General features: G+C 36.4%; 1 protein-coding gene across 2 annotated transcripts in view; it reads left to right on the forward strand.

Moving 5' to 3' along the window:
* Positions 1–19031, forward strand: part of LOC149798412 (receptor-type tyrosine-protein phosphatase alpha-like) — a 93300-nt gene that overhangs the window by 18060 nt on the left and 56209 nt on the right. The window contains exons 1-2 of one of the 2 annotated variants that reach the window (XM_089963612.1): positions 8587–8923; positions 14857–15099. In XM_089963612.1, the coding sequence (XP_089819738.1) occupies positions 14982–15099 (118 nt within the window). In that variant the 5' untranslated portion in view covers positions 8587–8923; positions 14857–14981. Of the gene's footprint in view, positions 1–8586; positions 8924–14856; positions 15100–19031 lie in introns of those variants that run through there. The other variant, XM_089963611.1, reaches the window with a different exon arrangement.

Below are 19031 nucleotides of genomic sequence, written 5' to 3' on the forward strand. Positions count from 1 at the left end.
ATAGATAAAAAATTACTAAATGCTTGAAATGAAAGATATAATTGTTTATTTTTTGGAGCTTGGCGTTAAACATTATTATTTTAAAGTCTACGTGAATCCACAATCTTTGTATCATCAGATCATTCATCCCTGTAATAAATGCAAACAAGGAGAATTATATTGATAAAGCAACATACAAGGTGTAGCCTACTCTCTCTCTCTCTCCCTCTCACTATTTATATATATATATATATATATATATATATATATATATATATATATATATATATATATATATATATATATATATATATATAACTGCCATCTCACCTCCTCTTCTGTGTGTTTGAGTCTCGGGATCTGTCATTGTCGGTACGTGGGAAAGCTTGACGGTAGCTTCCCGAGGTTCGATGTTTCTTCCCGGAATATTTCGGGGTTCTTCATCAACCACTTATACTGGCCATTGTGTATAGTCTATATATCGTGTGCTGAAAAATGTCATTAAACCCCATAATAACCATAACAAAAACAACAACATAAACCTATATGTGCATAGTCCTGCAATGATGACCAGGACTTGGAATGCGATATACAATGACAATTTGAATAAAGTAACAACTACTATACTAGAGTAAAGAGAGAAGTCAAAATGTTATGTTAAGTTATTTATTTATTTGAGTTTTTGTAAGAATGCAATAATTGGAAAAGAACCTAAGAATCCCTTGAATCCGAGTTCCATGTGATCGGTTGTTTTTCGATCTACATCCTCTATTTTATGCTTTTCAGTTTTGTCTTTTACATTCGGTTGAATATCATAATTACACCATTTAAACAAATTGTACAACCCTCAAATGTGTATATTTGGCAGCGTAATGACTTCTGTGAGAGATCATACATATACTTACAATATGTCTACTCTTCAAAATTATTAGAGTTTATGAAGACTCGTCATGGTTTCTGCTCAAACATTTAGGCCAGTTCAGAGTAATGCATGAGTTATCTCAGTATGTAGCGAGACTAAGAACACGCCATAATTATATATTTTGCAATCAGAATACCCCATGCGGTCTAACATGAATGCCACATGTCACCATTTTTATTTTGCTGACAACAAAAACGACTAGGTGTGGTCCTATAAAGTCTAGTTGTCTCTAATCATGAATTTGCAAATATATTAAAAAGCTGATTTGATTCATGTAAATTGTGTTTATTACTAAATAAATAGCTCTTGTTCATAATAATTGCAAATAAATACCGGTGATAGCTAATCTTGATGTACAATGAGATCATCGGCAAACGTGGTTGTAAAATTCTTCGTCTCATTTACGAACTTCACCTCCAGATTACGTTATCGACAAATGGTTAGGTTTATAACGAATCTAGAATTTCGCAGCATTACGGTATTTCAGGTCCCACATCGGTTAGGAGGCCATATCACATTAAGTTCAACCATTTCCTCGACTGGCACAGCTTTTATAAGTACGTTGGTTCTTTGTCCCACAATAGACATTAAACGAACCAAAAGTTCAAACGAAACAACGAATGCTCAAGGAGAAATTCTAGTTAGAAAGCATTTATATAAATAGAACCCATATCCTGGTCATTGGCAATATGCTGGTGTTCACGTATTTACTGGATCAATACCGCTATGTATGAATATATTGGATAACCATACACCGCTATTAATTTGTATACTCTCGGAAAGAGAACCGCTCCACGGTACAAGGAATAGTATCTGAACGCCATCGCAGATTTATTTATGGTGATCTTGATTCTGACATACGTTATGTACCACTTTTATCAAAGTACATTTACTGGCAAAGGATTTTTATTTTCTAACGGTATGTGGGTATGTTTGCTCAAGAGGAACATTTAGATCCAGTTTTATCCATAAGTATTTTGGTCACAAACATTGAGCATCTTACCATAACGTTTTTAAAACCTGGATTAGCTGTGTAAGTCGCTCCCAACCAGCCATATTTATATTATCATGCAATGGATTGAAGACATACTGTTCAATAATATAATCAGGTAATCATTACTGCATGGGATCATTTTTATAACATATACCAACGCCTCGAGAGTTTCAACCATCAAAGAGTAATATATGCATTCACCTGTTTCAACGATGTAGATTGAGCTAATATGGTTGCAAATAAGTGTACATTTTACGTCATGTAAGCGTTAAAGAATATGCATATAATCTAAGGAATAATTTTCGCATGTTTCAGTTAAAGTTTAATACGTGTATCACACTTTGATATTTGAAAATTATTCTGAAGGAGTATTTCTTTCAGGGATTTTGTCTATTAAGATCTAACAAAATGTGGCCCGTATCCTTTAATGTACAGACGATCACGGGTCTATTCAATTGTAATTCACGGACATACTCCGGTTCGACTTATCCAGCATTGTTTAAAGGTTTTGAAACTATAATTATTATGTATTTTAATAATTCATACATAATCACATTGGACGAATTACCAACATATATTTACGTACATTAAATATTACAAGGGCAAGATGTGATCCACTGCAGCCCGAAATGTACAGGTATAGACATGCATGGAATTGTAGTGTTGACCTTCGGAATAGAACGTACAAGTTTTGTCTTGAATAGACTGGCTAATCTAATCCATGTTTATGGCTCTTAATTCAGTTCCAAAGATCTGCATTAATCTTAAACTTTCTCGATCTTCACACAAACACACACTCGAATTTATCCAGCTGTTATGAATCTTGGACGGCTTGACGTTCTGATTGCTTTTATAACTTTGTATCGGATTGTATTTGTTGATTTGCAAAATATGCACTTAATGGATGTATTCAGTGTAAGTTATTGCTTTGGTTATCATATCGTCAATGGTATCCAGCTTCCTAATTGCATAATATTTACCTATTTCATGTTTAAAGTCACCGTTGCAGGTCAACCTTACCTTCAAAGCTTTGAATGAAAGTTTCTCAAAGTTGCATTAAACGTACTAAAAATAATAGGAAACATTACTCCAGTAAACCTAAGATAATATTCGATTAAACTTAATCTTGTCGGCATTTTGCAACCTAACATTGATAATGCTAGTTGGCGCCCCGGACAATCATGTGCAGAGGAAATATATACATACATATATATATATATATATATATATATATATATATATATATATATATATATATATATATATATATATATATATATATATATATATATATATATATATATATACATGTGTGTGTGTGTGCGTGTGTGTGTATGTGTGTGTGTGATGTGTTTAGATTTTACTCATAACTGTAGCAGCAGAGAGGGCGACCAGACTCTAATTGACTCACTCGCGAATCGCAGAAGCAAGCCTTCTTTAAAATCGCAAAGACTCTAATTGACTCACTCTCGATCGCAAAAATAAGTCTTCCTGAAAATCGCAAACTAATAGCAAAAAACAGATGGCGGCGGTGGCTGTGTTACCCAAGACAACGCCCTCGTTGCTGCTATAATTAAATAAAATTATATCAAATAATGTCACCAGCGTTGGAGTCTCATACAGATAGATTACCTCGAGAACTACTAGAGGCAGTTAAGAAATGTCTTCCTCTTTGTGATTCTGTTAGACAAAAACTACAAGAACGTCAAGAATCTCAAGTTGAATTCGCAGAATGTGCAGAACAGTTGTTTATACCTGTTACAAACGTTGCTGAAGGAGTCACGAGTCCATTATTGAGGATCTTCTTTCAGTATCAAAACAAGCCGCAGAACAAACTGCAAAAATAACAGAAAGAACTAAAAAAACAAAAAAAAAGATTTTACGAAAACTTCAAAATGATATAGCTGCAGCTCAGCCTCCTTATGTAGGTGAAGAAATACTTGAGAAAAACTTACAATGAAACCGAAACCAATAAAATAAAATATTGAACTGATTGCAAAATTTAACGAAGGTATTATTAAGCAATTAAAATAAATTGAAGAAAAACATTTACGTGCTATGACATTGGAAGGTATAGCTCAAAAAGACAAAATTTTAAAACCAAAGTATGCTACGTTAACCGATGATACTTTCATCAGGTGGATATATCGTGTATATTTCAACAAAATCAAGCCTGAAATACTGATCCAAAATTTGTAGGATTTGTTGAAGAAATACGAAGAATTTATGATAAAGAAGCAAAACAATATAAATCACAACGTCAAGAGTCACCACCTCCCTATTCAACACCGTCACAACCCACTGAGCAAGAACCTTCCTATCAACTTCATCCGCCGCAGCAATAGGTAAAACGACAATAACAAATAAAAAACCATAGCAACACATCGAAGGGAACCGACCTAGAGGTATGTTTATTGATAATGCTCTTGATGAATTTAAAAATCAGGATGATTTAATCAATGTTCCTGCAATTGGATACAAAATACGTCAAAATTATTTAAAAGGCAATCGCAGCATAGCACCTGGTAATTGGATTCCTGTGGTATATTTTGCTGCTAAAGATTTACCAATTAACCTACAAGATCCATGGTACATTGAATTTTAACAGCAAGTAGAAAACAGAAGAACAGAACTAAAACAACAACCTTCTCGACCACAATCTCCAGAAATATATCACGATGCACCTACAGGAAGTGATTTTTCTACTCAAGGATGCAGTCTTATTCCACGTCATAACAATATTCTTTCTGACGTGCAACGGCAAGACGTTCTCATAGGAAGAAAACGAGCTGGTAATAATTCTGCGGAAATAATAACTGAAGCAGCTGATATTTGTCGACAATTATTTCAAGGCGGTATCATGTATATTAATGTTACTGATCAAACATTATTTAATTGTAGCAGCAAAGAGGGCGAACAGACTCTAATTGACTCACTCGCGAATCGCAAAAACAAGCCTTCTTCAAAATCGCAAAGACTCTGCGCCGAGATACATATTTGTCGCTTTTCAGAATTATAATCGAGTAAACTCACAAACTCTCAGCCATATGATATTTGACCGACTTGGAGTTACTGAAGTTTCTTTGCAAATAAACGGACAACAAGAGCCAGAAGAAAACATATTACTGAATTATGACCAAAATCAAATAGCACGTGCATATTACCGGTTAATGACGTTTATGAGGCGTGACCAAAATGTGGACACTGGTCTGAAGATTTCCCAGTTTGATTTAAAAACCTATATCCGATTTATTACATTTTGCTGGAGCATCTTGATTTATCTAGGCAATCTGTTGTTGATGTCCACTTTAGGACCAGATGAGCAGGGGGTGTTGATTACAGAGCAATCGCAGTTATACTTAGCGACAAAGCAATGTTGCTCGAAGGTGCTGGTGGCGAATGAGACTTGTTGATGCACCAGTGGAAAATATGTAATCGCACGGTGATTTAAAAATACGAGCATTATCTTAACTGTTATCATATCATCATGTTGGTGTCAGTCTGATTCCTGGTCCGATTAAAAAGCTAGAATCCGCATCAGCTTTAGAACGCTAAAGCATAGTCAAATTACAGGCGGTGAAAATAATCTGTCGTTGGCAGAACACCTGCGCAAACATCTTCATAAAGCTAAACAATTCAGGACTGGAATATGACCTGAACTTTCCGCCGTTGCCATCAAAGATACTGTTAACACAGGAGGGGTATTTCCATTTCTCTCGGCAGTATCAGCACTGATAGCTGCTGCATCTCCAGCCGAGCAAAAGCAGCCGCGTTAGGTGCTGTTGGAACAGCTGCTGTAATGGCATTCAGAAAAGCATCGGGAAAGGGCTTAAGGCTTCCGGGAACTCATCCTCGGGGAAAGGATTTAAGAAGTCCAGGAACAATTCGTTAACACCTATGTCAAATTGTGATTTATTTGATGCTGACAAACATTTAAAAATCAAAAACTTCAGATGTGCTTTTTGCACGATCAGTTACCTCAGCGACCGAACAACACCGAGAAGGGTATTATTAATCTCGATAATAGTACCGGTGCATGAACTCATTGGGTAGCATACGCGATTGATCCCCATGGAATTATTTATTTCGATGCGCATGGGTTGGCTCCATCGCAGGAATTCATCAGCTATGTCACGCCGTACAAAAACCCCTGTTTGGTATTCAACGCTACCAACACCAACACTAATCTGATCCACCAATATGCTTCCGTGAAGCATTTGCTGTACTTGACGCTATTTCAAAGACGCCATCGTTACCACCTCACAAAGTTGTGCACAAATATACAAGTGCTTCGTTTGTGAAGAATGGTAGATATTTATGAAAGATCCCGCGGTGATACTACTCAGAGTTAAAAAAAGTTCGACGAAATAGATTTGTCAAATTACGCGACTAAAGACTAACTCGCTTATATCATGAACCTCTCTGGAGTTGACCGAGATGAAGTTATTATTTTTCAGGATAAATACGGAGTTTTGAAAACGAGCAATATAAAATGGAATGATATAATTCGTAGAGTACTCAATGCTACCACAAATAACATCCCTGTGTTTACTGACGGCGGCAGAATCAGAGATTCAAATATATCGTTTATAACCATCAGAGATGAAATTGCAAGAAGCCCTTCTAATCGTTTGAAGAATACCGGCGACACAATGACAGGTGAACTCATGAACGGAAATCAGATAGTTGTGCTATGAGATCCAACATCCGACGAAGATGTCGCAACAAAAATTATATGTAGACGTTAACTACAGCACCTTAGATGATAAATCATCCACTTTGCGGGCCGAGTATGACGTTCGCGTAAGTGCTTTTACTAATCCCCGTAGAAACTTCGGAGATATGGACATAATTAAGTTTAGAAATTTATGAAAATGATTAAAGCTTGCTTGATAAGTCCTATCGACAAGTAAATGGTTTGCAATGGAAGCTTCAAGGACTACATGAAGATCATCCTGTCGTGAAGACTCAGAAACAACAATTTGATAACTCACCGACTACTAATGATCTGTTAGTTTGACTTAAGTTTTGTTAATAATCCTCTTAAACTAATACGGGATCTCGGGACGTTTTTCCTGTTTGACAACACCTGGTTGTCATTTGCAATCCTTGTTAAAATTGATAGAATGAGTAATAAAAGGGGGATCACTGTACTCAATGCCTTTTGTCTGATTACTACCGCTAGCGAAATTTACCTAACGAAAAGAATGACCAATAAATGTGACAATTAAACGAATACTTTTCTGATCAACATCATTTTGAAGAGATCATTTTATCATAAACTACTAAGTGCACAAGCAGGGTACAGATCAGGGATTCCAATCACAATAAGATAACCATTTCAAGTGACTTCACCACAACCTTATATACAGATATGTGATTCTGCAGCAATAAACGAATATCCCCAATGGGCAAAGAAACCAACGCTGCACAAGTCACGGAACCTGACACTAAGACCGATGACAAATAGATACAGTGGCGAGGAACACTAACAAAGCCGCACTATACTGTCTGAACAAGAACCATTTCACTAAAAGAAGACTGTTCATGTCATGTTAAAATACCTGACAATAAAAGACTCTGAGAAGCTTATGTGTTTACTAATATTTCATTATGGATAAATTAGGCATAATCACCAATAGTTAACATAGAACCTATCGCCAGGAATGGTTCATACTTCTCTATAATAAAATTGACTTGCATTTCTGTCACGTGTTGCTTTTAATACACGCCCGTCACTCTGACCCCTTAGAAATAAGAGCACTTGGAATAGCTCTGTCTTTATTCTGCTGCTTATTCTTTAATGTAGCAAACAGAAATGACACATTCTTTCTTCTTGCTTAAAGTGCACATAGTAAAAGATAAGTATTTCCGATCAGTCTTATCAGAAGTGTGATCCATATAAGTTGTGTCACATGTATGTACTGGTACAAGACTGTGATGGTTTATTACTAAAATCCTGCTGAGCGGAAAATATTCTGACAAACGAAACTTTGTAAGTCAATTAATAATCGACAGCTGAACGAGCAGCTTCTTCTAATATTTTTCCATCAAGATAGATCTTGACATCACTATGCACACAATTCTTGAATTATTCGACTAATATGAGTTGTCTATGGTTGTCGTAATCATTACAACTTTTTATAGATGCACACCACCTATGAAATAGTTCTTTTCCCAGCAACCTCTACGTGACAAGTTTCTTTTTCACAATTTCATTACCTCATTCGATATGTAAAGATTGTGTAAATATAATGAAACCGTGTTGGTCTACTCTCAAGTAAAAGGATAATTTTGAGATGGCGGTAAATGATGTAATCAGTATTCGATGGCCCATATAATTGATCAAATGAGCGAAATGTTAGTAATTACACTTCGCATCGTCGTGCGTAGAAGAAACGTGAATCGCCAATATTAAGATAATCAATGTTTGTAATTATTATTTATCCATGCAATTATATATCAAAATAGTATGTGTAAATCGTGTACCTGAAAACACGTTATCGCGAGTCACGTTTGATAAGCCCCAGCTATTGAGTCATATACAAGCTATAATCTACCTGACTTCGGAATATTATCGCGGCCTTGTGTTTGATCTCCAAAGATTGTTGCGGGGTTAGTGTTGAACTCTCATGCAAGATAACCATGACCAGGTCGATCGGTCGCGTGACTTAGCAAAGGCTTGCCGTTGTCACACATAAATGTTCAAGGTTTGTTCAATGATCTAAAGGAAAGTCCACAGGGTGTACGGGACGTGTTCTTATCCCTCGCCACGTTCACAAACAGCGAGAGAGCCATTGTCTGCTATGTTTAATTGAATCGGTCCACAGCGATGTCCAATCAAAAACTGAGATGGAGGGCGTGATTACAGTTATGACCCAAATGATACCTTCTTAAATCGTAAAGAGTAATTTAGTATTGTCCTGGAAGGATTGCAGATCAATATGGTTTACTCCGGGAAAGAAGCCAATTGTAATCTTGCAGCAGAACTTAGAGTCAATTCTAGGGAAAGACAATGCTTTGAAAAGGTCAGTAAGTTAATTGCTCGATTTTGCAGAATATTACGGCATCATAATTGTAATCATTTGTAGCATGTGCACTAAATAACTAGGATCGTTTAGTATGTAGAATTACCTTTGTAGTGTTTGATTTACATGCGCATTTGAGAATTGGGATTGAGCCGTACGTATAACATAGATAATTATGTAGATTGTTAGCTTGTTGTCAGAATTAATTTTGTATTCGCGGTTTGGCTAATTCGTCGTAAAACAGTGATTCATTAATGCGTTGTGTTAGAATCTGTATATGCTTGAATTGTGAATTTGGAAAATGGTTGAAGTATGTAAGATTAGTTACTATGGACGAATGAATTTATCAGAGTATGGATATTTAAATATATGCTTACTTTGTATGAGCTGTACGGTAAAGAAATGCTCTGATTATTGTAATATTATTTAGTATAACGGGGTTAGGAGTATGTACTGATGTGATGAAATTTATTTATGTATGTATCAGAAGTAATGTATACCGTGACGTTTGTTTTACCATACAAGAACGTATGGGCATCACGATGTGAACGAATGCGTGACCGATAAATTTAATAGCCTTTATCTGATGGTGGGCTTTGTGTAGTGTGAGATGAGAAACTAAGGAAAAAGATTGTACCATCCTTTAGTTTTCACAGAAAGCTTTTTAGGGAACAGATAACTTCCGGTTCCATTGGGTCCCAAGTCTTCAGAAGTTGGAGACTGTATTGAGATTGTAGCCGAGATTGTCGAGGTCGACTGGAGTGCAGTCGTGGGATAGAAAGTGGAGGAGGAGGAGAAGGAATCTAGATAAAATTCGGGGAGGAAGAGGAGAAGGAATTGGGAGAAATGAGATAGAGAAAGGATACAACAGCTGAGTAGAAATATAAGGACATGTGGCAATCAATTTCAAACAGCTAATCAAGTGATGCAATAGGATTATTAAACGGTCAAGCGAAAGGAGTGTAATTTTTGAATTGTTATTAAATTGTTATTCATTTCATTTCTACCTTTTTACTATACCTACAGAGCATACGCAAGGGATGCAATCATTGAAGTGACAAAAAAAGAATCGATTGCCCATGGAAGAGCCCAAGCGCGCTAGGAGCTGATGAAATCTCTCGCTGGAAATGCATCCCATATTGTATGTGTTCCTAATGTTTGTAGTATGAACCTGATGAGAACAATACAAATATGACAATTAAAACAACTGATTCGCTACTATTTCCGAAATATTTAAGTTTCTAGATTTTATGTCTATGTACATTGTGTAGATAATAGAGTAGGAATAAATTGTTAACCCAAGTCTTTCCATGTGTTTATGGTTGCTCTACATGATAATATTTCACCTGTCCTGTTTATGTAACACTTTTAAAAAGAACAAAAGGGTTAAATAAATAACATGTATTACAAATCAAAAGGCAAACAAATATTATATATACGTACATGGTGCAATATTTATTCAGTGTCTACTCGGCGCTTGTTTGCTTGTCTCTTTTATTCATTAATTGGAACATCTCTTGGCACTTTCCAGCAGTAGTCTGTAAGCACTGATGGGCCCAATTTGCCCTGAAATCGTTTCACCATTGTTGCAATGTTCTTGTGAATTCGCGTGCTGTGCTCATCACTCACAGCTCTGCACTTCGGTAGATAAAATCTTGATGAGAGTGCAAAATTTTTTCTATAGTGACACGTTGCAACCAAGCCTTGAATGTCTTAACGAGGTTTTCCACTAACTCTCTGTAGTTGTCTGCCTAGCTGTTTCCGAGAAAATTTGTTGCCACTAACTAGAAGGCTTTCCATGCCGTCTTGTCGTTAGCACGCAATTCACGGTTAAATGCATCATCTCGAAGAAGTTCACAAATATGAGGACGAACAAAAACACTTTCCTTTATCTTAGCGTCACTTAACCTTGGGCATTTTCCATGGTGGTACTTGAAAGCTTTTTGTGCTTTGTAAATGTCCTTGAGAACGTTTTTCAACAGACCCAGCTTGATGTGCAAGTGTGGTAACAAAATCTTTCTTGATTGAACAAGTTGTTGATACTAAACACTTTTCCTCCCCTGCTCCAATAATAGTCGGAGTGGCCGATCTCTCTTGATGTTGTGGGAATCTTTCGCACGACTATCCCATTCGCTGAGAAAACAGCAGTACTTTCTGTATCCAGTCTGCAGACAAAGCAAGAGAGTATGAACCTTCAAATTGCTACAGATACCACTGATGTTGGTCATAGTTTATGCATCTCAAAAGTTTCTTCATGTTTGCATAAGTTTCCTTCATATGGACTGCATGACCAACTGGAATTGATATTATGCAGCAAAACATATTTAAGACTCGTCATCGATGAATACGTGAACAGTCTCCACTAATTTGGATCATGAACGATGTTGATGGCTGCCACCACACAATCGATGTTCTTGCAGGCTACATGATCGACGTCCTTGAAGAGAAACCATAACATCACCTGCCAGGACATTCCACTGCTATAGTCTGGAGCCCAACAGCTCTGATGCACTCTTGGATAGTCCCAAAGTCCTGAAAAGGACATTTAGTTCACTGTATTATGAGGTGTGATTCAGAAAAGGAGGATGGGAGAAAATCTGGATCATGCAACATTGATGTTTCAGGACTAGAAGTTTCATCCTCTTCCTTTTCCTCGTCTCGGGTACTGGGTATATAGCTAATAGAATGTTTGGATAATATACAGTCCACGTTTTATTCTTTGACACACCTTTCCAAACTGTTGGCTCTTTCCAAATCACTGGCACTACAAAAGGTATATAGTTCCTTTTCCTAGTCAACCACTGGCGAAGATTTGTTGACAAGTGTTGCAGCCTATGTGTGGGGCCCACCTCTTGTCCTGATCTCCAGTTCTGCAGCCAACCTAAATGTGATAGGCGTCCTTAACCATAGTAGTTATACTGCACGTTTGTCATGCAAACTTCACTTCACCACAAGCATACCGGACATTATCTGCATTGTTCACACAAGTACGAGGCATATCTACTAACTCTGGCCAAATGAAAATGCATCCCTTTGCAAAATCAAACACTGACAAATACGAGAGCACGACACATTATGATTTATGGATCTGATATAGGGCAATTTGTCCAACAGAGTAATGTAAGTTTAGTTATGAATGCATCATCCATGATTTCTAGAAATAACATGACACAATTCATATCATGTATGACGCAATAGCAGCTTCAGATTCATCATTCATTGTTTTGCCTAAAAAGCAGCTACTGCCCAAACCCAGTCATAGATTTTTCATTGATCCAGTCGTAGATGTATTGGAGTCATTTCCGGTTTAAATTGAGATTACTTCCGTTTATAATTCACTGATCATCCACCATTCCCTAAAAAATGGTCGTATATACTGACCCAGTATCATATCTCTAAAACTAGAGCTAATCAACAATTGTAAGCATAATTTCCGTTCTCAGTAACCCAGAATTAGTAACGTTTGACTACATTTATTTCGGAAGCAGTTTGACTGTACAACAGTGGAATCAAAGCGTAGCTTCCACAATCGGTGCTTGCAGTCAATACGACATGTTGATACCATGTGCGTCAGAATAATATAGTTAGCATTCTTTTGTCATTGGTGGCACTATTTGTTATCCATACGCCTTTTTACATCCTAGTCTCCGACTGCTTTTTATATGTATTTGATAATATTCCTTTGCTTAAAGATTTGGACTTTACCACTTTGGCATTAGTGACTAATGCCACATCTGCGGCAAAGTTAAACACAGTTACTAAATATTGCATTTAATTGTTCAATATTTCATTACTTCTGCTATTCTGAGGTAATTGGTATATTAAAAAATGAGTAACCGACGGAATTGTAGACATGTTTGTGACAATAATTTATGTTTGTCTTACAAAAATGACTTCATATCAGGAATAAGTGCAATAAGGTACGTAATATACATTATTATTTGTGCCCTTTACATAAAAACCAGGAGTTCCTATCGGAAAGCACAAGTAAAACCTAGCAGCGAAAACGTTTTATTCTCTCATTCATTCAATTACCAAGTGTCAGGATAATCATTCCCACTGACCTGTTTTGTTGCGTAAATTAGAATCCCAACCACCAGCATGGCTTCCACACCCAAAGGCACAAAGTCATCAACAAGAAAATATCCAGTGCACATTTTAATCACAAAGTTTCTTTTCTATAAATTAAATAGGGAAAGTAGCCGAAAAGAAATATAAATGAAGATTTCACGCTGCACGTTTATTCAGCACTATTATGTAGATTACTTACTATTAAAGCTCATGATGACCTTGAGTTACTCAAAATGAATGGTTGATACTTACGATGAGTATAATCAAACCTATGCCGGCTGATGAGGTACGATCTTGCAATTTTAAACCAAAAGCAAACTAAGGTATATTCATTTATAAAAATGAATATGCGCGTGATCGTAATCAAACAAAACTACGGTTACTTAATTATAAATAATGAATACACGCGTGTTGAACGCAGCGCCGTACTAAATCGAAGACCAAGTGGTAGGTGTAGCTTTCCCTACAGGTGCCAAGCATACATCAAAGTGTTCTTTTTGAAACATATCTTCCTGAAATTTATATTTAGAGGGCAATCTGATTAAAATCAAATCTCCACATTCCTATTTGTAGATCTAACCGACATCAATAAATGGTCGTATTCTGCTGGTCATGTGGTTTATCAAATAAATCACAACTAGTGACGCACGTTAAACATAATTATTAACGATAAATCTCCCCAACACGAACTTTCAATCGATTTAAATATAAGTGGACTGGAGACTCCAGTGGTCACCAAAACATGAAGTGTTATCGGTATCTGTCGCAACTTCGCGTAGGACTGTCAGACTGATTTTGAGGGTACAAACAAGTTGGCTGCTTGTACCAAATGTCAAGGACGCCACCTCAACGGACAGGGGAGCAATATTCAATTTTGCTATTTAAAGTGGAGCGTCTTGGTCCATGTTAAACTTTGACTGTAATTTGAAGGAAGACAACCTGACTATTCGCACGCTTTTGTCGTCTTTGTAAGATATAAATGTTGTTTCACTGATATTTGACTACAATGTCTAGCCTTATTTAAGAATTTATAATGTTCTGAAAGGAAACATGTGACCAACATCCTGGTCATGCTATTGTATCTTAGGTTTACTTATAAGGTTGTGGTGAATAAAATTATTATTTCCTATCTTATGACAAGTTTGGAGAGTCATTATAAGTTATGTTAAGATGTAATTTGACAGTAATTATTTTCTTTTAATTTGGTCATTTGAATTACAAAGTCCCCATTGGTATTATTGGACAAAATTACTACTACTAGGGATTAGTGTGACTTCATTCAGAGACATTTTTGATTATATAATTGTGATCAATCACAAAAGTCAGTACGACAACCTATTCAAGACTATTGTCACGTTAGCATATTCAATATTGAAATTCATTTTATCATGTTGAACCTGTGATAATACATTTAAGTTTATTTGGGGGTTTAACTTACAATACTATAAGTTCCTCATAAATTGTGATTTTGTAACCTTTTAACATAGAAATTTAAATGTATTTGTTGCTTTTACTAATTGTGAAAGTTTCTTTCATTTCTGCTACTTAATTTAAGACCATACTGTCGTAACATTGCAAAATAATAAATGTTTAGTTTGTAACATTTTTAAACCTATATTCTCAGAATACCTACATATTGGTCAAAGGATGCAGCTGCAAAATATATGAGACAGAACAGTGAATATTGTTATCACCAAGCTGGGCAAAACCATTTTAGAATTATAGTGCAGAAAATGTAGACATTGTAGTGAATATTGGTGCGTATGGATTGATAGATGGACGGACAGGATTTCAAATAAAGCAAACATTACTCAAAATCATTTTAAAAATAAATAAAGGAAATACTTTTTTCTTCTTCTAAGGCACGGTGAATTTTGCTCTACATAAGTCAGCTGTCCAGTCAACAACATTGAATTATAGCAATTTCCTCTGGACTGCTGATAAGGCTGTGGATGGGAAAATAGATGACGGCGATCCGGTAAAGACAATGTCATGTAGCGCAAGTAAACAAGTAAACAAGGCTAACCATACCTGGGAAGTTGAAATTGGCTTGAACATTACTGTAAAGACCATCACGGTTTACGGAAGAACAGATTATAATCAAGGTATAGTTGCATCTCAAACTTTGATCGTTTAAATATAAATGTGTTAACCTCATCAAGAGAGGCTTATGAGCTTTAAATGGTCTTTTCTTAACATGTTAACAATCTTATAAGCCAGTTTGTAGATGTGTATTATTATTATTATTATTATTATTATTATTATTATTATTATTGCACATAAAGTGAAAAAAAAGAAAAAAGAAATTACATCCGTAAATAGTGTTTCAGAGATTTGCGTACAAGTCATAAACGGGCGTTTGACTAAAATATTGCCACATCGGGAAGCTACTCATCTTCAAGGAGCTAGAAAGTGAGAGTAAATGGAACAGTTGCTCTAGAACAAGTAACAATATTTATTGAATGTCCATTGAGTTGTGGTGATCGGCAGTTTGACATTTATTTTATTGCGAATGTGACTTTAGATTATTCACTCGTTTTCTGCAGTCAACGTTTTCGTAAATATATTACTTGATACAGATTTCGCTCGACATCCTAACTTTTGTTGGATAGTAAAGGTAACTCATGTAGTCGAACCATAGGTACGTCTTGAAATATGCTTTTCCAACGTTCGGAATAATCTGTTTCCAATGATTAACATTTAAAGCGGGGCACCTTGGTGTTCTAATTGTTTTACTCTCCATGGGTGCGGCGTACATCAACTAACACATGGCGTTCGTCGTGAGATTTTGTGTACCAGACACTCTTCCAGGGATTGTTAAGAGTGAGACACGTGTACTTCAGGACACACTGTACTAATTATACGGAAGAATTGTGAACCAGTCTAGAAATGGGTGAAGAAATAATACAGTATTTACAGGTTTGGTTGTCAATAATTGAAAAATAATGAAAAAATTAGGAAAAATATCTTTTGAGAGCTTATCCTATATGTAATGTAAAAAGAATATTTACAAATTTCTACTGATGCAATTTTAGCATTTTTAAAGGCTTGACTCAGGAGTACTCAATACTGAAAGTAGAACCTGATTCATTTGGTGCAGAATCAATAACACGTGTTTCATGCATATGTATGTAAACAAAGTGCCGCGGATCATATGGTGTTCTCCACACATAAGCTTGCACCAAGGTTAGATGTGCATGATGAATTATAGGTGTCATTATCAACACCCAGAAGTTTTAAGTTATTGAATTTTGAATATGATGGTGTTTCCATATGTCACCACTGGAGTTGAATTAGTACCGTGAGTCCTTCAGGGCGCGTAAAAAATGGCTTCTTAGCCCTCCCACTTGAAATTAATTAAAAATATATAATTCTAATAAGAGTAATTGGATGAAACAAGTGTAAGTGGCTCCACATGGGGAAGAAAACATTTTCTGATCAACAATGTGTCGGCAAGTACTGATGGATAAACGCTGGCATAACTAGAAAGGGTTGAGGCCCTATTCCGTGTGTGATATATCACGTTGGCTCTCACGGACTAATACCTTTATGGTGAGCAAAAAACGAAGGGCCCATTCATATGAACTTTCCAAGTTGAATGTGAAAAATACAATAGAGGAAATGTTACATTAGAAATATCAAACAATATCTATATAAAGCACTACCAATGATCAATTAACGACAACTCAAAATGCATCTGCGCAGCATGCGATAACATTAGTAAAAAGAAAAGAACTCGAAAATGATCACGTATGGACAAAGTTGCATAATATCGTTACTGACGATTTGGATAATGTTTTTTTTTTTCAACATACGATAACGTTTTATCTCCTTGATTGTTCTATATCATTTATTCATCAAGGTCACATGTAGATATAGGTGCTGATGTGAAATGCAGACAATCCCGTCGTGGTTTTATGACCCAGCGATAACTAAAATTTTACTTCATGGTTATAAAAACTCGCCAGATCTCGACGATATCCGCAAAAAGATAAACACACATTTCAGTCTTAGGGCAATATATATTATAGATTATATGGTAGCTGACGGACAATGACTGCAGAGGAGGAATGGAATATGCTGACACTTCTTTTGCCGAGAAAACCTTTCTGCCCAAATAATTATTCACTCATAATTTTGTACACGATATGACTTTCCTATTAGAGATGTCAATGACTTTGTATATACATTATGACAATATCAGGTCGGCACTTAAGAGCCCACTGGGCACTAAATAGGTATTTTAGACATACTGGAACAAACATTAGATGATCACCTTCAAATTCACAACTCAGTGACCTTCACTCAGCGCGTGATACCATTCTCAGTGACCAGGAAGTTGTAACATGTTATCTTGATCGTTTGTGTACGTCACGATGTCATACCATCCAAGGAATCTTCAGAACTGCATCAGTATTTTCTTGATGCAAAGGAAGAATTCATCGTTGACAATGACGCATATGTCTATTCCACATGATGTTTTGAAATACAGAAAGAGCGACGAGTTTACAATGGCTGATTGAACAACACATGTCCTGTATCTATTTTATCTCTTCTTCCTCCAGATAATATATACTTTGTCCGAATACAATTGATCGCCAAGAGAAAAATGAAGATTGGGTTATGAGTTACAAATTATATCCTATACGGGTGCAACGAAGTCACGGTACGTCTGTTGTCACGATAACACCTCAGATTCCCCTTGGAGTTCTGAACGGCTTTGACAGTATCAACTACAATAATGCATTGCCAGTTACCGCTGCGCTGTGATATATAGAAGTTATCTCGTGGAAAACCCCAACCAGAATGTAATGCCTTATGAAGGCCGGTGAAATTAAAACTGTTCTGCAGCACATGTGACCGAGAATTTTACTAATTGTGGACGTAAATATCGTGTTACTGAGCACAGATGTGCGGGAATATCTCAGTGAGAATACAATGTGATCGGCTAATTTGCAATTTCCTTGCAAGCGTGTTGTAAAATTTTCCTCCGGTGATGTTTAGGATAGCCAACCTGCTCTGCAAAATATCAGGAACAACATTATTATTTTTCGGATAAATCATTTTTCACGGATTCAAAATCTCATTTGGTAAATGATCCAGTTGCAAGTCACAAACTTATGTATCTAAATGAGGCATCGTATTCTGGTAAAACAGAGCTCAAGATCAACTTGTTTACAATTTTGGTTGATGACTCAAACCTCGTCGAGTAAACCCTACATGGAAACTTGCGTTCGACATGAGGCAACGTCAAGTTACCTCACAAACTTATCATAGTGTTCTTTCCATGTGGTAAAGAGAATCCGGATTGGATCCTATACGTATGGATAACAAGTATATACATCGCATTGTAATATGGGACGAAATATGTACAGTACACGTTTACACGATAAAAATGATTTTATCATCGTTGAGTACCAATCCTTGTTGCGTTATCATGTGTGGAAGTCAATGTCATTCTCCCCCTGTTTGTTGCAAATGTCCCCATCACAGGCTGGGGTCCAAAGCGAATCATTATGATAAAGATCTAGACGATCACTGTACCACGGATAATAAACTGCGTGAGTTAAAGTTACTAATGCGACTAAAATTTGACCTGAAAAGATATCACAAAATGCGTGAGTCATTCGTGAAAAATTCATGTGATGACTTTCTTGCCACGTGTTCCCCAGCGATATCAGCGTTCGTCACAGGTAAACAATTACGTGACACTCTTCAGTGTGAATTGGTAAGGCTTCATAAAGACAAATACCCAAACGAATATGCCCCACTCGTATACAGACTGTGAATACTCTGAGAAAACATATCAACGTACCAATACCAGGATTGGAAACAACCCTCAAGCTGGAACTTAATTGCACAATCGATATGCCATTGTGTTAGTTTGAGCATGCGACGAGCGTTGATTCGACTCCATGGTGTCCTGGATACGCAACCTCAGTTCATTCATTAAGTCGTCTAACAATATAGGGCTCACGGCTTTTCTAATGCATTGATGATCGCGGAGAATGGTCAAATCTTGCATAAATTGCTGTGT

Source organism: Sinohyriopsis cumingii, chromosome 6, assembly GCF_028554795.1.
Source record: "Sinohyriopsis cumingii isolate HCF-2022 chromosome 6, ASM2855479v2, whole genome shotgun sequence".
NCBI classification, from domain to species: Eukaryota; Metazoa; Mollusca; class Bivalvia; order Unionida; family Unionidae; genus Sinohyriopsis; species Sinohyriopsis cumingii.